Source organism: Schistocerca nitens, chromosome 1 (assembly GCF_023898315.1).
Source record: "Schistocerca nitens isolate TAMUIC-IGC-003100 chromosome 1, iqSchNite1.1, whole genome shotgun sequence".
NCBI lineage: Eukaryota > Metazoa > Arthropoda > Insecta > Orthoptera > Acrididae > Schistocerca > Schistocerca nitens.
The window spans coordinates 593,495,417-593,516,610 of NC_064614.1; the positions used below are offsets into that span (position 1 = coordinate 593,495,417).

A 21,194-nucleotide genomic window follows, 5' to 3' on the forward strand; every position below is an offset into this window, starting at 1 on the left:
AGAACCACCAACTAGATGAAAGAATACGTAAGAGTGGCGGAAGATGTACGGTATCACTAGCAACTCCTGAAATGTCTTAAATTCCACACAGTCATGGACAAGTATACATTGGAAATACAAAATGAAGTGTTAAGACCTGCTTAGCCGAACATAGAAGGAACTTTTGTCTGGGACATACTGAAAAAGCAGCAGTAGCAGAACATGTTTGCAATATGGAAGCATGCATTAAAATTGAGTGAGGTGAGTGTTTTAGTGAACAAAATGCATCATCATGCATGCATGTATAGAAGAGAGTCCATAGAGCTTCACAAAGAGCATAACTATTTTATTACAAAAGAAGTAGTTAGATAAAATATGGATGTCAACTTTTCACCAACAAATGACAATGAATTACTTTTAATTGGTAATTAAGGTGCCAGCCAGAGATAATGCACATTAAGCATCATGTGGCAAATGGCAGTGTCTTCTACTCTGCTCTACAAATATGAGGCATCACCCTCAAGCCATGGTTGCAGTTTCAGATGCAGCTGTCTGAATGCAGTTGCTGATGTCTCCCACAGTCAGAGATGAAATGTCGTGGAATAGTTTTATATATCAACTACAGCCCTTCAGCCTGGAAGTCTTCACTGAAATAAAATGCCTGTTAAATGAAACTAGAAAAAGCTGGAGGTTATTAATCAGCTTACTGTGAAGTATCATATCTTTGGTTTAAATTCTTTTATGTAAGGATATACAGTGAAAAAGAAAACCAACAAAAATAATTTAGCAAGAGTACTTTTGCATAGTACCTATTTATTACAGCACATAACAGCAGAAACATAAAAATATTTTTTTCAAAGTTTTCCAAAAATACCGTTATTGGTAAGTTATAAATAAAATCGAAATAGCAAATATATCAAAGTATTAAATGTATGAGAAACAATATGCACTCTTATCTTTATAAAAAGGAATCTAATCATCTTTAACAATGTCTTTCAAGGTTGAGTTCAGAGCTCTGCTGAAATGTGAACCACACCAGTAACACCTCCCACAGTCATCACAAATAAGATATTCTTTTTCTCTCTGCAGAATTGGTTCAGGTATTATACCAATCTGAATAGCAGCACCTTTTTGTGTCTTGCACTCACTCATTATAATTCCATCCTGTACATTCTGTACTTTTGCTTCTGTGTAACATGGTGGTCTTATCAATTCTGTATACATGTCATCTTCACTTGAAAAGCCTTCAGAGTCAAAACCCGCTTCTTCATCTTCTTCTTCCTCTTCAGCTTCAGCTTCAGCTTCAGCTTCTTCAGGTACAGTGTACGAAAGGCGGCGATAATTTTCAGCCAATTGCTGCATTGTATTCCTAGTTACTTTAATAAATGTGTCTCCATTACAAATCTGCAAAAATTATAAATACCATTGTATTAATTAGTGGAAAGCCTATTATTCCAGTGGGGGAAAATGGTAGAACTTCAAGCAATAATATGTTGTAATGGGCAATTCTAATCAAAACAGCTACATTATTTTTTGAAAACAATTCTCATGTATATGTACCAAAGAGAAAAGATTCATTACAACAAAATAACATGTGGAAGTAAGATCAACAGCACCACATGTAGAAGCCAATTAATTTCACACAATCACACTAAAGATTCTAGTGCACATGTGTTTCAAAACTGTAAAAAAGTGAGAAGAAAGAAATATTTTAAGATACACATACTCATTCCTGCTTTTGATTTCCAAATTTTTAAATAAAAAATGCAATAAAATACCTGCAGTCTTTCTTCAAAACATGTTGCCCATATAATTACCTTTTGGAAAATGCTTCTAGAGGGAAGATAAGATGAATCCTTATCTCAAAAAGGTTGTATGTATACAATTGTACAAAACGATGAAATTTTCAGAAAGTATTGGACACTGCTTCATAATTAGTAATGAAGTAGCAGTAACATATTTTACATGTACGTTATATCACAGAAGCACCTTTATTTTCTGTTTAACTCACTTTTTCACATGGAATTTATAAAAATAATGCTTTATGTGGTAATAAAACAGTTACTGTATGGGGACATGCTGGAAAGTAAATTCAGAGTATGTTTTATGTGTAAACTCATAAAGCTTTTTAAATAAAATAAACTTTACTAATATTCCACATGTTTATTATTCAAGGCTATATATTTATTTCTGAACATAGTCACCTTGTGATGAACACATTTCTCCCAATGAGAGACCAGTATATTGCACTGCAGAATGTGTGACTTTGTTGACAGAGCCACAACCTCACCTCTGCTTTCATTACTTCATCACTGTGAGAGTGAGATTCTCAACAGTGTTCTTTAGGTTTGGGAACCAAATGAAAATCAGATGGAGCCGCATCAGGACTCTATGTAGGATCATTAATGACTGTGAACCCACAATGTCAAATTGTTGCAGCACCCATCTGTGATCTCGCATTGTCATGCTGAAGAAGAGGGTGTTCCATGTGTGCATGTTGTTGTTGTTGTTGTTGTTGATGTGGTCTTCAGTCCTGAGACTGGTTTGATGCAGCTCTCCATGCTACCCTATCCTGTGCAAGCTTCTTCATCTCCCAGTACTTACTACAACCTACATCCTTCTGAATCTGCTTAGTGTATTCATCTCTTGGTCTCCCTCTACGATTCTTACCCTCCACGCTGCCCTCAAATGCTAAATTTGTGATCCCTTGATGCCTCAGAACATGTCATATCAACCGGTCCCTTCTTCTTGTCAAGTTGTGCCACAAACTCCTCTTCTCCCCAATTCTATTCAATACCTCCTCATTAGTTATGTGATCTACCCATCTAATCTTCAGCATTCTTCTGTAGCACCACATTTCGAAAGCTTCTATTCTCTTCTTGTCCAAACTATTTATCGTCCATGTTTCAGTCCCATACATGGCTACACTCCATACAAATACTTTCAGAAACGACTTCCTGACACTAAAATCTATACTCGATGTTAACAAATTTCTCTTCTTCAGAAACGCTTTCCTTGCCATTGCCAGTCTACATTTTATATCCTCTCTACTTTGACCATCATCAGTTATTTTGCTCCCCAATTAGCAAAACTCCTTTACTACTTTAAGTGTCTCATTTCCTAATCTAATTCCCTCAGCATCACATGTGTGCATGAACTCTTCAAATCTGAAACTCTATTACAGCATGCTCTTTTTCACACACCAACACAGTTGTGTTAGGCACCAGCATGTTACACACAATTCGGAGCCCTCTAGTGGCAGAAGGTTGCAATCTTTGTCAACCAAACGGGAAAGTTGACTGAGTAATCTGCATGACATGTAATATCTCAACCAATATTGAGAACAGAATAAGAAATTCAAAAGCATTACTTTTCAGCAAGAAGCTCTTGTTGGAGTTCTGGAAGCTTATGACTAAGAATACAGAATTATAGGAGTAGTTTAGCCAGCTGTGCACATCTGCCTTTATGGCACAATCATATTCTAAGTACAAGTCACTTTTAATGACCTTAAGGCAGTCAAAGCTAACACAGCTGCCTTGCCTTCTCCCACTGCTAGTGCCATGCTCACGGTCATTTTCATTTCATGCTTTTTGGGACTACCCAATGAGAATGTAAACACATTTTTGCAGACAGTCCGCGATATGGATCACCCCTGCTCGTGGCCAAGTGGTTTTTTTTTTTGTGGAATGTGGGAGGGTTAAAGTTGTACAGAAATGCACATACTTTTGTCAAATCGGTTGATGCTTTGAAAAATGCTGAGAAGTTTGACACCATAACGAAGGGTTTATCAGAGTGGTATTCCAATAAAAGAGGCACAAGTTATTACTGTCACTAACTTTCTACCTTTGGGCAAAGCTTGAGTGAAGATTTTGAGACATTTGCAAGCAGAATAAGGGCTGTCTCACGCAAAACTTATGCCCTTGGCCAGGATGTGACCAAATCATGAAGCACTTTTGCAGAAGGCATAAATGTACGTGGTTGATGTTTTCATTCATAATATAAACCTGCAGATTCCTGGTGAAGTTAAACTGGCTTCCCCAAACTCTCTCCATGAAGTGATATATTTGGCATTGTTACGAGAAGAAACAAGGCAAGCAGCAACAAGCCATGCCATGTGTTTGCTAGCGATACCGTTTCAGAAGATGTAGGCGAGATGGCCGCACGCCCAATAAGTGCTTGGCTTTCTACTGCCCTAACTGTCAGGAGTTGGACACTTATGAATGCACTGCCCATGATAGTCAAATAGGCAAGCCTTCTTTTAATGACTGCTATGCTAAATGGCATATTGTTGTGACACTCTCCCACGTATTTCGCAATAATACCTTCTGACTTACATGACTTTTAAAGATGACTTTTATCCTAAGAAATGCACCTGCTACATTTCAAATACTTGTCAACTCCTTATTACAAGGTTTGAAACCGACGACATGTTTGGTGCATTTAGATGACATTATTGTATTTCCTTGAAGCATTGAGAGGTACAATGAGTGATTAAGGAATGTGTTGGCGAGATTACAGAATGCCAACTTGAGCTAGAATTTGGATAAATGTTCTTTTGCAGAGTCACAAGTTCAGTACTTGGGATATATTTTAAGCTCCATAGAAGAGGAGCCGGATCTGCGGCTGATGGCACCTGTGGACTATTTTCCTGCTCCTACTGCTGTAAACGAGTTACAGTTTTCTAGGACTGGTGAACTATTATTGTCATTTTATAAAAGGCTATGAGTTTCAACAAAGCTTTTAAAAGGCTACTTCGATTGGTCTGAAAAATGAAAAATTTCCATGCAATGAGTTCTTGATTTGCAATGCCTCAGATTTTGCCGTACATGCATTTTATGCCAGGAACAAGGTGGTGAAGACAAACCAATTGGTTATGCTTCTCACTAGCTTATCAAAGCTGAAGTTGTTATAGCAAAACAGGAAACGAATTGTTAGCCTCAGTGTTTGGAGTTAATTATTTTAAATCTTATTTGTGTAGTGGAAAATTCACTTGGTAGCTGGCCATACTGCCCTTTTATGGCTCTTGAATTTAAAAGCTCCCAGCCACTGTCTGATGGCTGGGTTTTGAAACTGATTGATTATGATTATGATGTACACCATAAACCAGCCAAACGTCATCAAAATGCATATGTCTTGAGTAGAAATGTTTGTGTACTGTAGATAAATGACGTACTTATCACATAGTTGAAGGTAGCACATCAAATGTAAACAGTATGCCACCCTTGCAGATTTTTTTATATGGAGATGGTATATTATACCCCACAACCCCTCTCGGAACCTGAATGGTAATACCATAGCCTATACAAACTCTTTATCATTGCTGATGGCATACTAGCATGTCACAATGTCAAATGAACCACAAATGATTGCATTGCTACCCTTTATTGGTGGTGTACTAACCACAGGACACTGAAAGGTATATATGCCCATGTCTTCCATGCACACAGCAAACACAACAAATGTGGCCACAAATTCCACTGCAGATCTTCCCACAAGCTTCTAGGCCATTTGAAACTGTGGCTTTGGATATAATGAGACCCTTTCCCCAGACACAGCAAGAAAATAAATATACTCTGTTGATTATTGATCACTTTTCCCACTAGCTAGTGCTAGTGCTGATATGATGGCAGAGACTATGGCAAAAACATTTGTGAATCATTTGGTACTGCCGTTTGGAAGTCCCAATGCCATACTGAGGGACCAGAGAACATATTTGATGTCTGCATTATTTGTACATGTGTGCAAACTGTTAAGAATTAAAAAGTGGAGAACCACCCCCTTCCACCCCAAATCAATGGCTGCATTGAACAGATGGTCGACTTAAGTGATAGTCCATTTTGACATTTCAAGCCCTGTCAGGGGAACATTGTGCAACCCCTGCCTGCTACATCAATAGAACTGCTGAGAGGTAAAACTTGCATTGGTAGAAGAGTGCCAAAGATGATGGAGCCGGTGCCTCTGTCATGGCCCAGGTATGCCCTACACTCCAAGCATCTCTATTCACTTTGCTGTTGTTTTCAGTCTCCTGCCTTTATTTACTTGAGGATGGGCAATATGATGCCATCATATGTCTTGTTTACTCTCCCATGCAGCATCTGTTTACTTGTTGCACATTATTTGATTGTTTTTGCCTGTGTACATGCCTGCAGTTGTTATTTTTTGTCATATTTGTGGAGGAGGTGGTGAACAAAGAGGCTACCTGTTTAATGAGAGCAATCAGTCCTTAGACCAACTGGAAGAAAATTATGCAGTGAAGAGTCTTTAGCTTCGCCAGTAATGAGTACAGAGTGTAAATCTAATTAACCTATACGCCAGGAAAGGCCCTTATTGCCACTAGTGTTCAATTATTTAAAGAAGTTTCTGCCCACTCTCACAGGGTTCTAACAGTTTTGGCAATACTGACTCGAATGTATGCACGAAAGGCCCATGGTTACTGGCTTAAGAATTAGAGCCAGGGTGTGGGCACTTTCACTTCTGTCCAATTTTTAGAGTTTATTACAGTAATAAATGTCATGCCAAAAATAAGCATCATCAACTGTCACTTAACAGGAAGTGTGTAAGGTTAATTAATTCACAAACACATAAACCACTGACCTCCTGCTTACTGGTGAGGGAATCTGCCAAGGCTCTCATGACACCATTCATTGCCTGCACTTAAAAGTACGACTACCACAGTTCATTCCATAGTCCACTATTCTTGCTTGTGGTCAAACCTCTATGTGGCCTTCCAGGTATTAACCACCAAAACAGCTCATCCCACTGGTCAGCTACTCCCTTCCTCATCTAAGCTGAGCAACAATCATAGTAATTTGCTGCAATCTCTCATTAAATAAAAGTGGAGGAGAGGCATCCCTGCAGCAACTGAGCTTCTCATCCTGGAATCAGTTATAACCAGCCATCCAGCTGCACCATTGCAAAATGGCAATTCTCGCCTGTAATCCCAATAACTGATTTACATTATTCATTGTGTTTTTTATGGAAGACTTTATGTCCCACTAACTGCTCAGACCCCAATTAGGGGGTAAAACCAGCGAACCACATTTTAGTAATTGTAAAGAGTAATTACAATTAGTATGGACCTGAGACACACAGCTGATATCGAAGGACATTTGTCTGCCATTATCACAACTCTCTTTCTCACAAATGCAAGCAGTGGTACAAGTGGCCACTCAGAGCATTATAACATGACTGCCCTTAGTAAGATAACTGGATAAGTGATTATTATACAAGAGCCAAAAATGGTAGTTCAAGACCTTAGAGTCATGTGGGGAGACAACTGTGAGTCTGCTCACTACTTAGTTTTAGCAAAGTTAACATACCCATTTAGGAGAAAACAATCAACAACTGGACAAGTGGCTGACCACAGCTAACATGAAAAATTAGAGCAGGCGAGGTATAAGCTCTTTCTCCTGAAGCAGTTCAACATCAAAAATGTATTTCAACATAGATTAGAAAACGAATTAAAAGTGATTCCAGAATATGACAATGTTGAAGTAGAATATGAAAATATTAAAAAAGCACTTACAAAAATTTCTCTAGAGGTACTAGGGACTGAAAGTAAAAGTCTAGGTAAACAGGATCATCCATGGATGTCCGATGACCTGAAAATGTTGATTAGGGAAAAGAAAAAGCTCTTCAAAAAATGGTCGTCAACTAAATCACTACAGGACAGGCAAAACTACCAGATAACAGATTATGAATTAAGAAACAGAATTAAATTAGAAAAGAACAAGTTGTGGGAACAGAAATGTATTTAAACTGACAGTCTAATAGGTGGATCAGAAACAACAGAAGTGTGGAGGACAATTACCAGTATGACGAAAACGCAAGTAAACAAAGCAATAGACAACCTAATTCCCTTAAAGGAATGGAAAAAGCATCACGCAGACCTTTCAACTGAAGACAGGCCATATTACACAGAAGGGAACAAAGAGAAAATGGAAGTAACTGATCGAAATATAAACATTACAATGGAGGAAGTGAATTGTGCATTAATTAAAATGAAGAATGGCTGATCACCAGTGCAGGAAACATTCCTGTTGAATTACTGAGGGCTGGAGGAAGATATCTGAAGAAACGAATAACCTGCCTGATGAACAACTGTTTTAAAACGAATGAAATTCCCTCAGAATGGAAAAAGTCATATATGGTTTCTATTTTCAAGCAAGGGAATAGAAAAGACACAAACTGCTATAGAGACATTAGTGTCAACTGTACAATGAACTGCTTATTTGGCAAGATAATGTTTGAAAAAATTAGACAAAATGTTGGTCACCATATTGGGGAAGACCAGAGCAGGTTTAGGCAGAACAGATCATGCACAGATAAACTATTTATTTTACAACAATTAATGGTGAAATTTATAGTAGTATGGAAGGAGCTACACATTGCCTTTGTAGATTTAGCAAAATCTTACAATAAAGTCCCTAAATCTAAGCAGTGGGGAGCTATGAAAGATATAGGTATGGATGATCACCTTTTACAAATTATCATTGAAATGCACGGAGACAATGTGGGACCGATTAAACGAGGTTCAGAGTTATCAGTACCTATTAATGTCACTAAAGGTTTGCGACAAGGTTGCAGTATGTCACCAATCTTGTTCAATTTATATGTGGAAGTGGCTCTCTGAAATTGGAAGAACAGCTATAGAGGAATGGGAATCACTGTCAACAATGTAAAGATATTTTCATTAAGTTTTGCTGACAATCAAGCTATTATAGCACAAGATGATGATGACCTAGAGTTCATGATATGATGATTATATCGGGAATACAACAGGTGGGGACTACAAAAAATGGTTCAAATGGCTCTGAGCACTATGGGATTTAACATCTATGGTCATCAGTCCCCTAGAACTTAGAACTACTTAAACCTAACTAACCTAAGGACATACACAACATCCAGTCAGTGGGGACTACAAATGAGTCTAACAAGAACAGAGTATCTGGTGGTGAATAGTGATGCTAAATTTGAAGTACACATCAATGACAAAGCAGTTATGAGACAGGTAGAGAAATTTATATATCTCGGGGCACATAATGAGAAAAATTGATTGGGCGATACAAAAGTAAAATACAGAATACAGCATAGCAGAAAAGTGTTAGGGTGTATGAATTCTTTTTGGTGGGATAAGAATATTTCCAACAGCAATAAGAAAAGAGTAGGTAAGATAATGGTTGAATCAGGGCAATGCTATGGATCACAACCATGGATCGTAAATGTGGATCTCAAAAGAAGACTAATAGCTGTGGAAATGGATTATTTGTGTAGGAGTGCCAGAATACCAAGAATTGAAAGGAAAACTAATGATGAAGTAAGAACTAGAATGAAGCAAATGATACAGTGACAGGTAGCATTGAAAGAAAATCATTAAAATGATATGGCCATATGATGAGAATGCCAGATCATTGGTGGCCAAAGAAGGTTTATGAATGGAAACCACCCAGCAGAAGTAAGTGCGGAAGACCACGACGTTCTTGGACAGACCACATAAATGGAGTAATGGAACATCGCAGCATTGATAAGGAAGATGTGCTGGATAAAGAGGCTTGGCAGAGGATAAAAGGAATACAACAAGATGATGTTGTTAATTAATCTTTGTATTGATTAATCTCATAATAATAAATAAATAAATGATAGCTGCTATTAATCAGGTGCAGTGAAATAAAGGGAAATCTAAAAGGACAATGTTTTCATAGGTTGGTATGCTACAATTTTAAAAGAATTATTAAGTCTTTCGAGAAGAAATACAGTGCATGGCACACAAATAATTTACTTAAATGACATTAGAAATTGTAAAAACACATGACTATCTTTGATGGATTAAACATATTCCTGTCACCTACATTGGGCACATGTGAGTAAAAGTTGGAGAATAACTTACATCTCCACCATTATTTTATTGACAGAGAGGGGAATAGTTATTCATCTTCATAGGCCAAAGAAAACGGTTTAGACCATGGTGAGATTCTAAAGAGTGGAAATGGAATAGATAGTACTCAACATCTGACCCAATAATACAATTTCTATCTCCGTAAGGGACATCCTTCACTCTTAAAACATTCCCGTTTCAGTAACTTATTTTCCTGGTTGTGCATCACTATACATTACCAGCTCTTCTGTAAACACCTGTGTGTCTTACTGGTTAATGATAATCCTATGACTTTGCACCACTTAAATGGCTGCTTTCCCACAGTAAACCTAATTCTTCTGCTCTATTGGTATTCCACAGAGTGTCACTGGTTAATGATAATCCTATGACTTTGCACCACTTAAATGGCTGCTTTCCCACAGTAAACCTAATTCTTCTGCTCTATTGGTATTCCACAGAGTGTCTCATCTATAGTAAATCTTATACCCTCCCCACTTACTAAGATATTCAGAAAGGGGGCAATCTGTGTTATCACTCAGATTACCTGTAGGAGATTTCCAGACTTCAAGGAGAAATTAAACGCTATGGAGAGAAGTAAATTTTTGACTTGTAGGTGTTAAATAAATGAGGCCAATGCCAGAGAGGGTCTTTCTACAAAACCATGGGTAATTATTTGTTGAGACCACTCAAATTATCGCTGTACGAGTCTGCTTTTCCATATTAGAGAATGTGATCAAGAAGGAACTTTTGCTGGCAGAACAGCTGACACATTCTCTGCCCATGGTCATTCAGCCCCACAGTGGTTGCCATCATGAAATAAGGCATGGCTTACAAGGAGAGGTCCCCAGCAGTGGGATTGAGTTTTTGAAACCACCTATGTGGTTATGTAGGTTAAGATCCCAGGTATCTCAGCCAGCAGCCATTTGACCTGATGGGCCCCAATTTGTAATTGGCAAAAAAAATTTGGAATTTTGTGCAGCAAATAGCCTGGTTTGTGATGTAATGGACAGAATAGTAGTTTCACATGCAGGAGGTTGTGGGTTCAAATCTTGTCAGGTACATTAACTTTTTTATGTTTAAATCTTTATCGAAATGACTTTGATTATCATTTTTATTTAGCTAACTGATTTAAATGTAATTTTTTATTTCTGTTCCTTTGTCACAGCATTTTAATCATAATATTAACTTCTTCATTTGCTCTCTTTTTTCTGCCTATTATCTTCTCTCCACTTGAAATCTTTCTTCATGTGTTTTTAATTAATTTTGATTGAATTTCTTTTGTTTAATCACCATGTTTTTTTCATCCACATAACTGCATTCATTATATCTATTTCTCATTTTGTTTGAACTTCATTACACTTATAAACCCTTCTTTCATTTAAATCTTCTTCAGCATTATTATATCCATAGTGCAATAAGTAAGTTACGTTTTAATATTTGTATGATGACACCATGAAAAAAATTACAGATCAGGTAGCGAAAAATACATTTTTCACATCAGTGCACAGTCAATATAAATAGATTGTTTGGTCTTTTGTTTACTAATTGATAGATTGGAATTTTCAAATAATTGAATATTATAATAGAAAAATGTAATTAAATTCATCTTCACAAAAATTCCGAATGGAAAGAAAATGATATAAAGAAAAAATAAAACAAATGAAAACAGATCATACGGTGATTAAAATAATGTAACAAAGGAAGAGGAGAAAAACACTATTAAACCAATTAAATGAATAAAAATGGTGATCAAAGTGATTTCTATAAAGAATTGAAAATTACTACACCTGTTGAGATTCAAACCCACAACCTCTTGCTTGCAAAGCTATTATCCTATCCAGTACACCACACAACCAAATTACGTAGTTCAACTTTTTTAATGTTACTGACCATCATTCAAAATTTGCTATTTTTTTTCAATGACTCGCAAATGCGGGCTCACTAGGGTGAACGGCTGTAGGGCGCAATATCTGGGATCTTCACCTACAGCACTGTATATTTGGTTTCAAAAAGTCGATCCCAGTACAGGGGACCTCTGCTTGTTAGACGCCCTTCATCTTCCAACTACAGCCCGCTGTCACCTCATCACTGAATGGAAACACACACACCAATATTGTGCATGGCACACATGGATGCCATCTGTCAAACCTGTGTCACTTTGGAATGAGGGGTTTCCTTGTCTTATTACCACCATACATGAAGTTTCACTCTCAATGGTTTTTCCTCTTCAGTCCCTTGAATAAATCATCTCTCAAATGTTAGGAGCACAAGCCATAGGAGAGTCAAAGTGTGAGATATGCATTAGTCAGAAACAAGATACATGTACTACCCGTTCACCTTACCATACCAACAAAAAGAGTACCCATCCACCCTTTCACCTTGCGTCTACCACACAGGCATACAAAATTACACAGTTCGCTGTGTCAAGATTCTGCTAATACAATCCCACTTCTTAGACTGGCTTTCACAGCTGAGCTCTGTCAATAGCACCCGTTGCTTCTGTGTCAGGACTGTTTGGCAAAGTACGCATATATGGTGTGCTAGTCACTATAGTGCAATCGACTGCACACAGCCTGCTCATATGCAAAAAGAGAGTTTCAACAAAACTTCAGCCATGAGAGTCATTAGATGCCTACCCACATTGACAGTGGCACCTGCTTTGCCATTTGTGTGTCATAAGGCCTGCAGTTGGCTTAGTAGTACCTGTAAATGATTCCCCCTGTGTGTTAAGAGTCCTTGGAGATCCAGCATACTTTCACCCGACAACTTACTGGTAAACCAGATCATACGAATACATTCTCGGAATAGCAAGTAGGAGAGTCTCTGTGTGGTAACATCCTAATAACATAGTTGGAAGTCATAACCTACTCACACCTAATTATCAGGTTATATGAGCTATGCACTTCCACAATTTTGAGGATTGTTGCAGGAACCGTTGATGTCAGGATGGACAATTTCTTTGAAAATGGAGTAAGAGGGTGTCCAACATTGGCTGATTATGTATTCCCACTAAAAATTGAAGAACCCATTTTCAGGCAGTTTTCATTTATCAGTAGCCTCCACCAACTCTACAGTCTTCCTAATCTGTAGTTCCTGCTATACTTGTGCCAATTACAAGCCATCACACTTTTTATAGAGAGACCTCAAATAAACTAGTTACTACAGACAGTATAGGCATCTGCAGGCTCATTCACCTAATCCCTTAATAGATCCACTCTCTCACAGCATCAGTAGACAATAACCTCACACAGACATCATTGCACATTAATATTTCACTTCATTTGCTTCCACCACTTTTATCCAGTGTCAAGATGCTGAATGACACATTGACTATAACTATGGCGACTGTGCTCCCTCTGTACTTACAATCACATATTTGTTTTACCTAAGTTAAATCTGCAAAAATGAGGAAGCAATAGACTCTCCAATGAAACCTGCTCAATATGCTGTAGCAGTTAAGTCAAGGCAGCCAACTGCTGGCACTGACTCACCAGATATAGTGTATCAGCTTGGATCCTGTACCTCATCACTGTGGAGTGTGCCAAGTCAGCTGCTGTACCTGCATTTGGCAACACCACTGCCTCACGCAGCCCCACCTCTTTTTGCTACTATTCTGCTCTTCTGTGGCCTGGAAATAACTTAGTTTCTAGATCCTTCTTCAGCACCAAGTTAACTGTGAAAAGTACACCTACTCTTCTTGCAGCACAGAAGACCTAAACACTTACATCTAGTTATCATGTAATCAAATGCCTTATTGCTTACTTTCTTTTATCTTGCAATGTGCCACTGTAACCAAAAGGTGAGACTAAGTGAATTTCAGTTACCTGAGTTGCACAGATGTGGAGACTACTCATTGATAATAACTTACTCTTTATTGCCAACACATGTGTTTCATTTATATACACACAGGCTTAGGCCAGTTACATAATGGTTAATTTGTGGGAGGAGTCTCCACTTGGACTTCATCCACTGCATGTGAGACATGATGAAAAATGTTTTATTTGTGGTATTTGCCATAATGTAACTGATAACTGATGTTTTATTATTTGTTATGTTTACTGACTTGGGTGTTTTATGTGCCCCTATGCCAGGAGAGACTGTACCATCATGTAATCATTTGTCAGTTCACTTGCTAAGCTCTTATGCGAGAACTGATTTACACTTCATACTGTCTGCTGCCCACACGTCCTCCACATGCCCTTGTGTTGATAAGCCACCCTTGTCTTGCTTACTAGTTTGTTTTTGACTCTATCATATTAATCAAACGCCTTCATGTTTGCATTTTTACACTATTTCGGGGAATAGCTTTCCACCGGTTTGAGTAACCCTGGTACGAAAGGCCAACACCTCTCCCACACACTTATTTATCATTGCATGAGTGCATTCTAAATGTTATGGGATTAGTGGAATATTATTAATTCATGAAAACTCTGAAGAAATCACTTCTAGTGTCTGTGTTGCCTCTTGCCACAGTGGTATGCAACATCAGTTCACCTTGCTTGCCACACTGCTGCTGTGCATTTCCCTCACCATCAGCACTTGCCACTGTCCCCAGTTTATAGTGTAAGAACATGATGTGTACCTTACCTATTATCTACCTCTGCCCTGCATCTGAACCATGAAGAAGTGACTGGTCTCACTGTTCTAACTTGCTCCTTCCCTGTGAATCCCTGTTTCCAGTCTGGTTCCAAGCCAACATTCTTACACAGTGTGCAAGATTGACTGAGATGATATGGTTTGGAGGGGAAACCAAATATTCTAGCCCTATTCAAAAGGTCTCTTCAGATTTCCATGTAAAGCCCTTCATAAGTTAAGCCATATTTCTGCAATTTCACTCACCCTAAAGTCTAAGACCAGACTAACCAGCAGTAGCCCTCACCCGGTTCAGATTATCTACATCGATTCTGGATTCACAAGAAAAATAGGACTTATTCCAGTCGATTGTACTCTGTGCCTGTAATGTTAACCATTGTCATAGCCTGTTAGGATGACACACTTTTTCTTCTAACCTACTGAGTATTACTCTGACCCACAACTAGCGTTGTTTAATGGTTCCCATTGTGATACAATCAAAACCACATTTAGGATGTAGAAATGCCTGTTATACAATCTCATTGTAAGCTTACACCCGCCCCTGCTGTATTTACAGAATTACTTTCAAAGGCACATTCCCATGACAATTGGCGGTGCCGCTATCTATCAGATGACCATCTGTTGCAATCGTTTGACAAACACTTCATGCGTGTAAGGGGACAGATCATTACAAAGCACTGTACTGTGCATATCAATGACTGGCCACCGTGCCACTACAATCAGTGAAGGACAAGAAAATGCATTGACCCTCCCTTAAGTTTTACGTTTAATTGAAAGAATTACTTACATAAACTGTGGCGACAAAGGATGTGTAAGTTGAAGATTTGAGTACATAGTGAGTTGAGACAAGGTCAATGTGAATAGTATCGGCTTTTTGTGTGCTATTAATGCGTTTGGTTGAGCTATGTTAAAATGAATCAGTACTGTGTTAAACTATACTTTACTGTTTAAACTCCAAAGAAGATTTCAATCAGTTACCACTTTTGTCAAAATAATAAGTGGGTAAGGGAAGGATTGTGCACAGTCCACCCATTTGAAGGAAATAAGGACAAATTATTTTAATTTTTTTTATTTTAGAGTAAAGTTTTGTGATTCAAGAGGCAACTGTCAAGACCATTCCCAGCCTGTCCATCTCAACACATGATGTTGGGCTAAGCACACTTCTCACATTAAAGAACGATGACACAGGAATGCCTCGGCTACAGCATCAATAGCAATTCTCAACCAACAGGAGTAGGAAAGGATGGGCACTTTGATGCCAGCACCTAATACCCAAGGTGGAGACACTTCTCTCTCTGTCTATAGCTTCCTCTCTGCTAACACAGTCCTCTGTTGCTCTCTGGAACTTTGGTCATTGTGAGCACCTCCTAACAGATGGCAACTTCCCTAGATGCAACATTTGTACCCCTTTACTGTGAATAAACACTTTACAAAGTTATTTTCAGATTTTCACTGTCTTATTTGTAAATGCAACAAGACCTGAATGCGCACCTGCCTGTTCTATTCTGGTCATTCCTGTACAACAGATTATCATCCCTGTGAAGACTTCCTTCTCTGTTCCCCAGAACTGAACCTTAGAAACCACTCCCTCTCAATTCTACTATAAACATTAATTAAGGGAAACTATCTTAGAACACTCAATTGTGGGGGGGGGCAGCAAACTGAAAGTCTTGTAAAGGTTTGAAATTATGTTTAAGGTTTGTTGGCAATTGCTAAGTGCTCTCGTTCACAAATTCTGTGTGAATATAGCTTGAGTAATTTGCGAACTATTACATTACTTCAAGACATATACATAGTTTTTAACTGTAATACTTGGCTTACAGTACTAAGCCTCTTTATGAGCAGATTATGACAGAATTTAAAACTTTTAAATTTGGTCAACAATTGTACAAGATTCTGAAAATCAAACTTTTGCTGCTCCTGGAAGCCATTAGACCGGCATCATGCAATTGGTACTGTGCACCATGAACCATGTTACCAGTAATTTTGATCTTAGGTGTACATAAAAGCTTCACATGGAATTATACAAATTTCTGTGTCACTTTTCTTGGTCTTGCAGAAGTTACAACTGACCCATGAAATGAAATAGGCAATCAAGTTTTAGAGAGCAGAGCACCGTGATGAAAAAGATGGTCTAATATATCTAGAACTTTTAGAAAAAAGCAAATTGAAGATTTCACAAATAAGTCTTCAAAATTCATCTTTCTTTCACTTGCTCTGAGGACTCAGTGAACTCCAAATTGAAGGACACACTTGACTTCTTATGCTCCTCAGCTGTTTCTTCAATCACCTGAGGGTGCTAAATGATTTTTCAGCTATGCACATTGTTGGTGAAATTGTCACATAATTCACAAGTGCCCCCTCAATGCTGGGGGAAAAAAATGTAATTTTCAAAAGGAGATCATCTGATTTTTCCAATACAATCCTTATTTCTTTATAGTGTATACCAGCTCCTGTCTAAAGATCTTAAATGCAATAAAACTCAGTTATCTCCTCCATAAAATTTATAAAATAATTATTTTTAAATGGACTGTTGTTATATTTATTTATATGGGACTTCTACTGTGCCAGTCTCAAGCAATAGCTCACTATGACAAGCATCAACATTTAATCATTCTTTTTAAGAGGATATTTTCCTCGTGTCAACCGAATTTACATATTTCATGTCATATGCATAAAAAAACAGAATTCCTCGTCACATATAAAAAAGGAGGTAGCATTTTATACAATAATTCCAATTGAATTTATGTCATTATTGCACTCTTATTTGCTAAGAAAGGCATCTCGTTTGGTGTAAACCTACGTAAGGCTTAAAAATAACTGTCCTGCATTAATCAAGTGGAAGAGCCACAATAATGTGCAAAAATAAGTCGTGTTTCTTGCAGTAGTTATCAATATTTTGACGCCAGTTTCCATCACATATGTTTTTTCCCTTAATGAATATGTCAACAAAATCCTCTTCCAATTTGATACTGTGCTTGTGAAAAATCTTCAAATGTTTCTTTCTTATATGCTCGTGTACAGAAAGTATGTCACTACTGTATCTAGACACAAAGAATATCTGTTTGATCTTGAGAACCACGATGTATGTAACAGATGATGATGCAGCATCTAACTTGAAGGCTTATGAGTGTTTATCTAGTTTCACCTCATTATCAATTGAAAGACTACAGTGAGCTCTCTTGATTGTAATGAAATTTTTAGAAAACTGTCTGTCTATTTTTCAGACCATCTTTCTCTCACAAACCCAGTGTGTGTGTGCAGTTTTCTTCCTTCTGAAAGTGCGTGCTCTAAAAGATTACATCACTCAATTTATTCAATCTCTCACATTTTCTCAGTGTGGTTGATAAACAGCATGCTTTCAAGTGTTAACTGATTTTACACACTAAATTTCAATGACTGATCCAGTCTTCTTACAGTGCTGAGAGCCGTGTCATAAGGTGTACTTCCTACCTGGACTCCATTCAGAGGTACTGTTGGTATCTCACCACCTTTTGTAGCCCAGTTCAATACTCTGCTATGCATCTTGATCAGTTGTTTCTTTGGAGCCAGTACTGTTATTTACGGAATGTAAGTGTCAGCCCCTAAAAACAAATAAGCATCAAAATGCATAGCAGTGTGTCGAACTGGACTATAAATAATGGTGACATACCAACAATACTTCATAGCCTGACTGGAGTCCGAGCAACAAGTACACATAGTAAAACAGCTTGCAGCACTTGAAGAGATGTACTGGGTCTTCTTCAGAATTCTCCATGACAACATTAACTATGGCTGGTGATAGTAGAGAACCCATGACTGTGCCATCAGTCATTTCATAACAACTTCCACCAAACATGTAGTAAGTGGTTGTCAAAGAGTGACCAAATAATTTCATAATCCCAGGGGGAAATGTTTTAATGTGTTTTCCACTGAACACCTTAGTACACAGAGCCAGGGCTAATTTGGACAAGGACCACTTCAGTTCTAAAATTAATCATCCGAAGATGGTGTTCAGAAGCAATGGGTATTTTGTCCATATTACATCAAAACTGTGGAGGAAATCAAGATGTGATGCTATTCAAACAAGTCAAGGAGACCAACAAATTGTGTGACATCTACTCTATGGTGCAACAACTAGCAAGATAGATACATGCTTAAACAGGCAACGAATCAGACCAGTTTTCCAGCCACCCAGAAAAATTAAAGGAATGTTGCGACCAGTCAAGGATAACCTCACTCTGAGAGTGCAAGGAATTTATAACATTACTTGAGAGTGTGGCAGAAGATATGTGGGGCAGTCTATACAGGCTGTTGCCAATCGCTGTGTTGAGCATCAGCATCACCTTAAAAACAGGTATTTGGATAACTCAGTGATGGCAGTGCTCTTCATCGAACTTCTATTTTTTTGCAGTTTTATTACTAATTCTAGTAAAAACTTTTATAAATTCTCTGGGATCCTAGCCCAAAGAGTTCCAAAGCCCACCAGAACGCATGGACCTTGACGACAGCTGCTAAGCGGAGCTCCTAATATTTGTGAATGCTGCTGTCACTGCCTCAGCATTAGGCATGAGTTACACCCCCCCCCCCCCACCAGCCTACTGGAGCCTGCAGCCAAGCTACGAAGCTAGCAGAGCAAAGGCCCGGACCTCAGTCCTGTTCCAACTGCTCTCTCCTATCATTCATTGAATGCTGCATTGCTTGGTTCCTGATATTGATACGTCTAGACTTTTGATTTAGTCACACTCTGGACTTGCCATTCTGTTATTTGTCTTTGTTGGTTGTCTATCACTGTCATTGTCTTCTGTGGTTTTCGGCAACTGACCATCAACGCCCTTGGTTGGTCAGCCAGTGTCTCCTGGTCGTGTCTGATTCTGGTTACTATATATTCATTTTGGCCAGTGTCTCCTGGTCATGTCTGATTCCAGTTACTACAAACTCATGCTGCATAGTTTATATTCACAGCTATAGTTATGTACATAAATGAGCCCACACACAGCTGTGAATCACTAGCACACTTCAAAGAAGTATCTTAACACAACCTGTAACAGACTTTAATAATTTCAGCAAGGAGAAATGACTGCACATAGATCACACAATAAAGCAACTAAAAATGGCTTCTCTCTTCAGAAATATTATCCTTTTTCAGATCTGTCACATCCTAATAACACTGGGACAACAAGAGTGGATTGTTAGGTGAAAATAAGAAGCACATGCTAGATGCAACAGTTTGCACAGAGCTGGAAGACTGACTGTCGCAAGTTGCATCAGGCCAGCCAGGGCACCCTTTGTGTAAACTGAACGGCAACAACTACAATGGTCATGAGCAAATATTCCCTACTTCACATGAGGGTACAGAGAGGTGCCAAATCATAGCAGGTGGTGTTACCCATTTCATACTTTGGTATTTTTCAGTTCAAATATCTTTTGATATTTAAAATCTAGTTTTGCTTGGCAGGGTTAGTCACAAAGGGTTCATAAAATACTGGCCGGCAAGATTTTGTAACCTTAATAGTTAATAACATACGAACAACAACTTTTGTTTTAATTGGAACATCCAGTTTTATTGTCTCTGACAATCTCTCACAAATATGGAATTTGTGAAAACCAGGACCCTAGTTGTACATAATCAAGGAGTCAATTTTATTTTAAGCATGATTTTTCAATTCAAAACTAAAGTGCCCAGAAGTCTGAGTACACCCCTGAACAAACTGCCTTATATTCTCACTAAAGCCACTCACTAAGGCCAAATATGACCAACAGAGGTGCTGAGGTGTATCCCTTCTTTCTGTTCAGTAGATGTTTGTCCTCTGTGAGAATGAGGCATTTTACCTGATTTGAAGTGCTTGTGCTTGTCCGACAGGCCAATGTTTAAAAAGTATTATTACATTACATGAGCCATATTCCTCAGTGTATACATCTTTAATAGGAGATGCACTGCTTTTGTCCAAAATCCTTCTGACTGACCTTTTAGTTTGTGTAAAACAGTTAACAGATTTTTCAGGAATTTTTTCCAAGAGATTTTCTTGCCCTCTCTTATGATCATCTTTGAAAGACTGCAAGATTTCCTGCTGATGGACATTTTGAATTTGCCCACAGCCACACCTCTGCATCTACAGCTACAGCTACATCTACATCTTCATCTATATACACTAATCCCTGAATGCTGGTCAGCACTCTCCGCTCCACAAGACAGGTTGTCTACAAAGCTGAAAGGACTATCTCAGAATGGCTGTGCCAGTAGCTTGGTGAATCATGCTGGAATTATGATCTACAATGCTGTAAGGCTATAAAGTATCCAGTTAATCCTGCAAAGGTGGCCAACTTCCAGCAGTACTCTTTCAGGAAGGTGAATCCATATTGGGAAGTTGACACTAGAGTGGAAATCATTACCAACTTCCTACTGAGCAGTATTCACAAGAGCAGGCATGCATAAGGAGATATCAATGACCTATCAACCCTATTACAGCATTGAAGTGAGTCCCTTCCCCTCTGGTCAGTAGATGTATGTCCTCTATGAGGACGAGGCTTTTCACTCAAACTGAGGACTGGCGCTACAAGAACCTCATGGCTCATTATGTCAAGAAGAAATTTGGTATTACGAGACTTTTAAATTAACTCTGATGACCAGGCAGGGACATTACCACTATCAGAGCTGATGCCTTTAGAACCAGTCATTACAATGCACACTAGGCAAGTCAGATGGTCATGTCTCATGACAATAACAGATAAATACCCAGGAGTGTTTCACTGGTACTAAGTGAAGTTA

At 38.3% G+C, this 21,194-nt stretch overlaps 1 protein-coding gene across 5 annotated transcripts in view; it reads right to left on the reverse strand.

The window, feature by feature from the left end:
• Positions 1-758: 758 nt before the first annotated feature.
• The window catches only part of LOC126256060 (exonuclease mut-7 homolog), a 227,486-nt gene continuing 207,050 nt past the window's right edge, over positions 759-21,194 (reverse strand). For all 5 annotated transcript variants that reach the window (XM_049955452.1, XM_049955454.1, XM_049955455.1 and 2 more), the window contains exon 16: positions 759-1,383. In XM_049955452.1, coding sequence (XP_049811409.1) covers positions 952-1,383 — 432 coding nt within the window. In that variant the 3' untranslated portion in view covers positions 759-951. The remainder of the gene's footprint in view (positions 1,384-21,194) is intronic.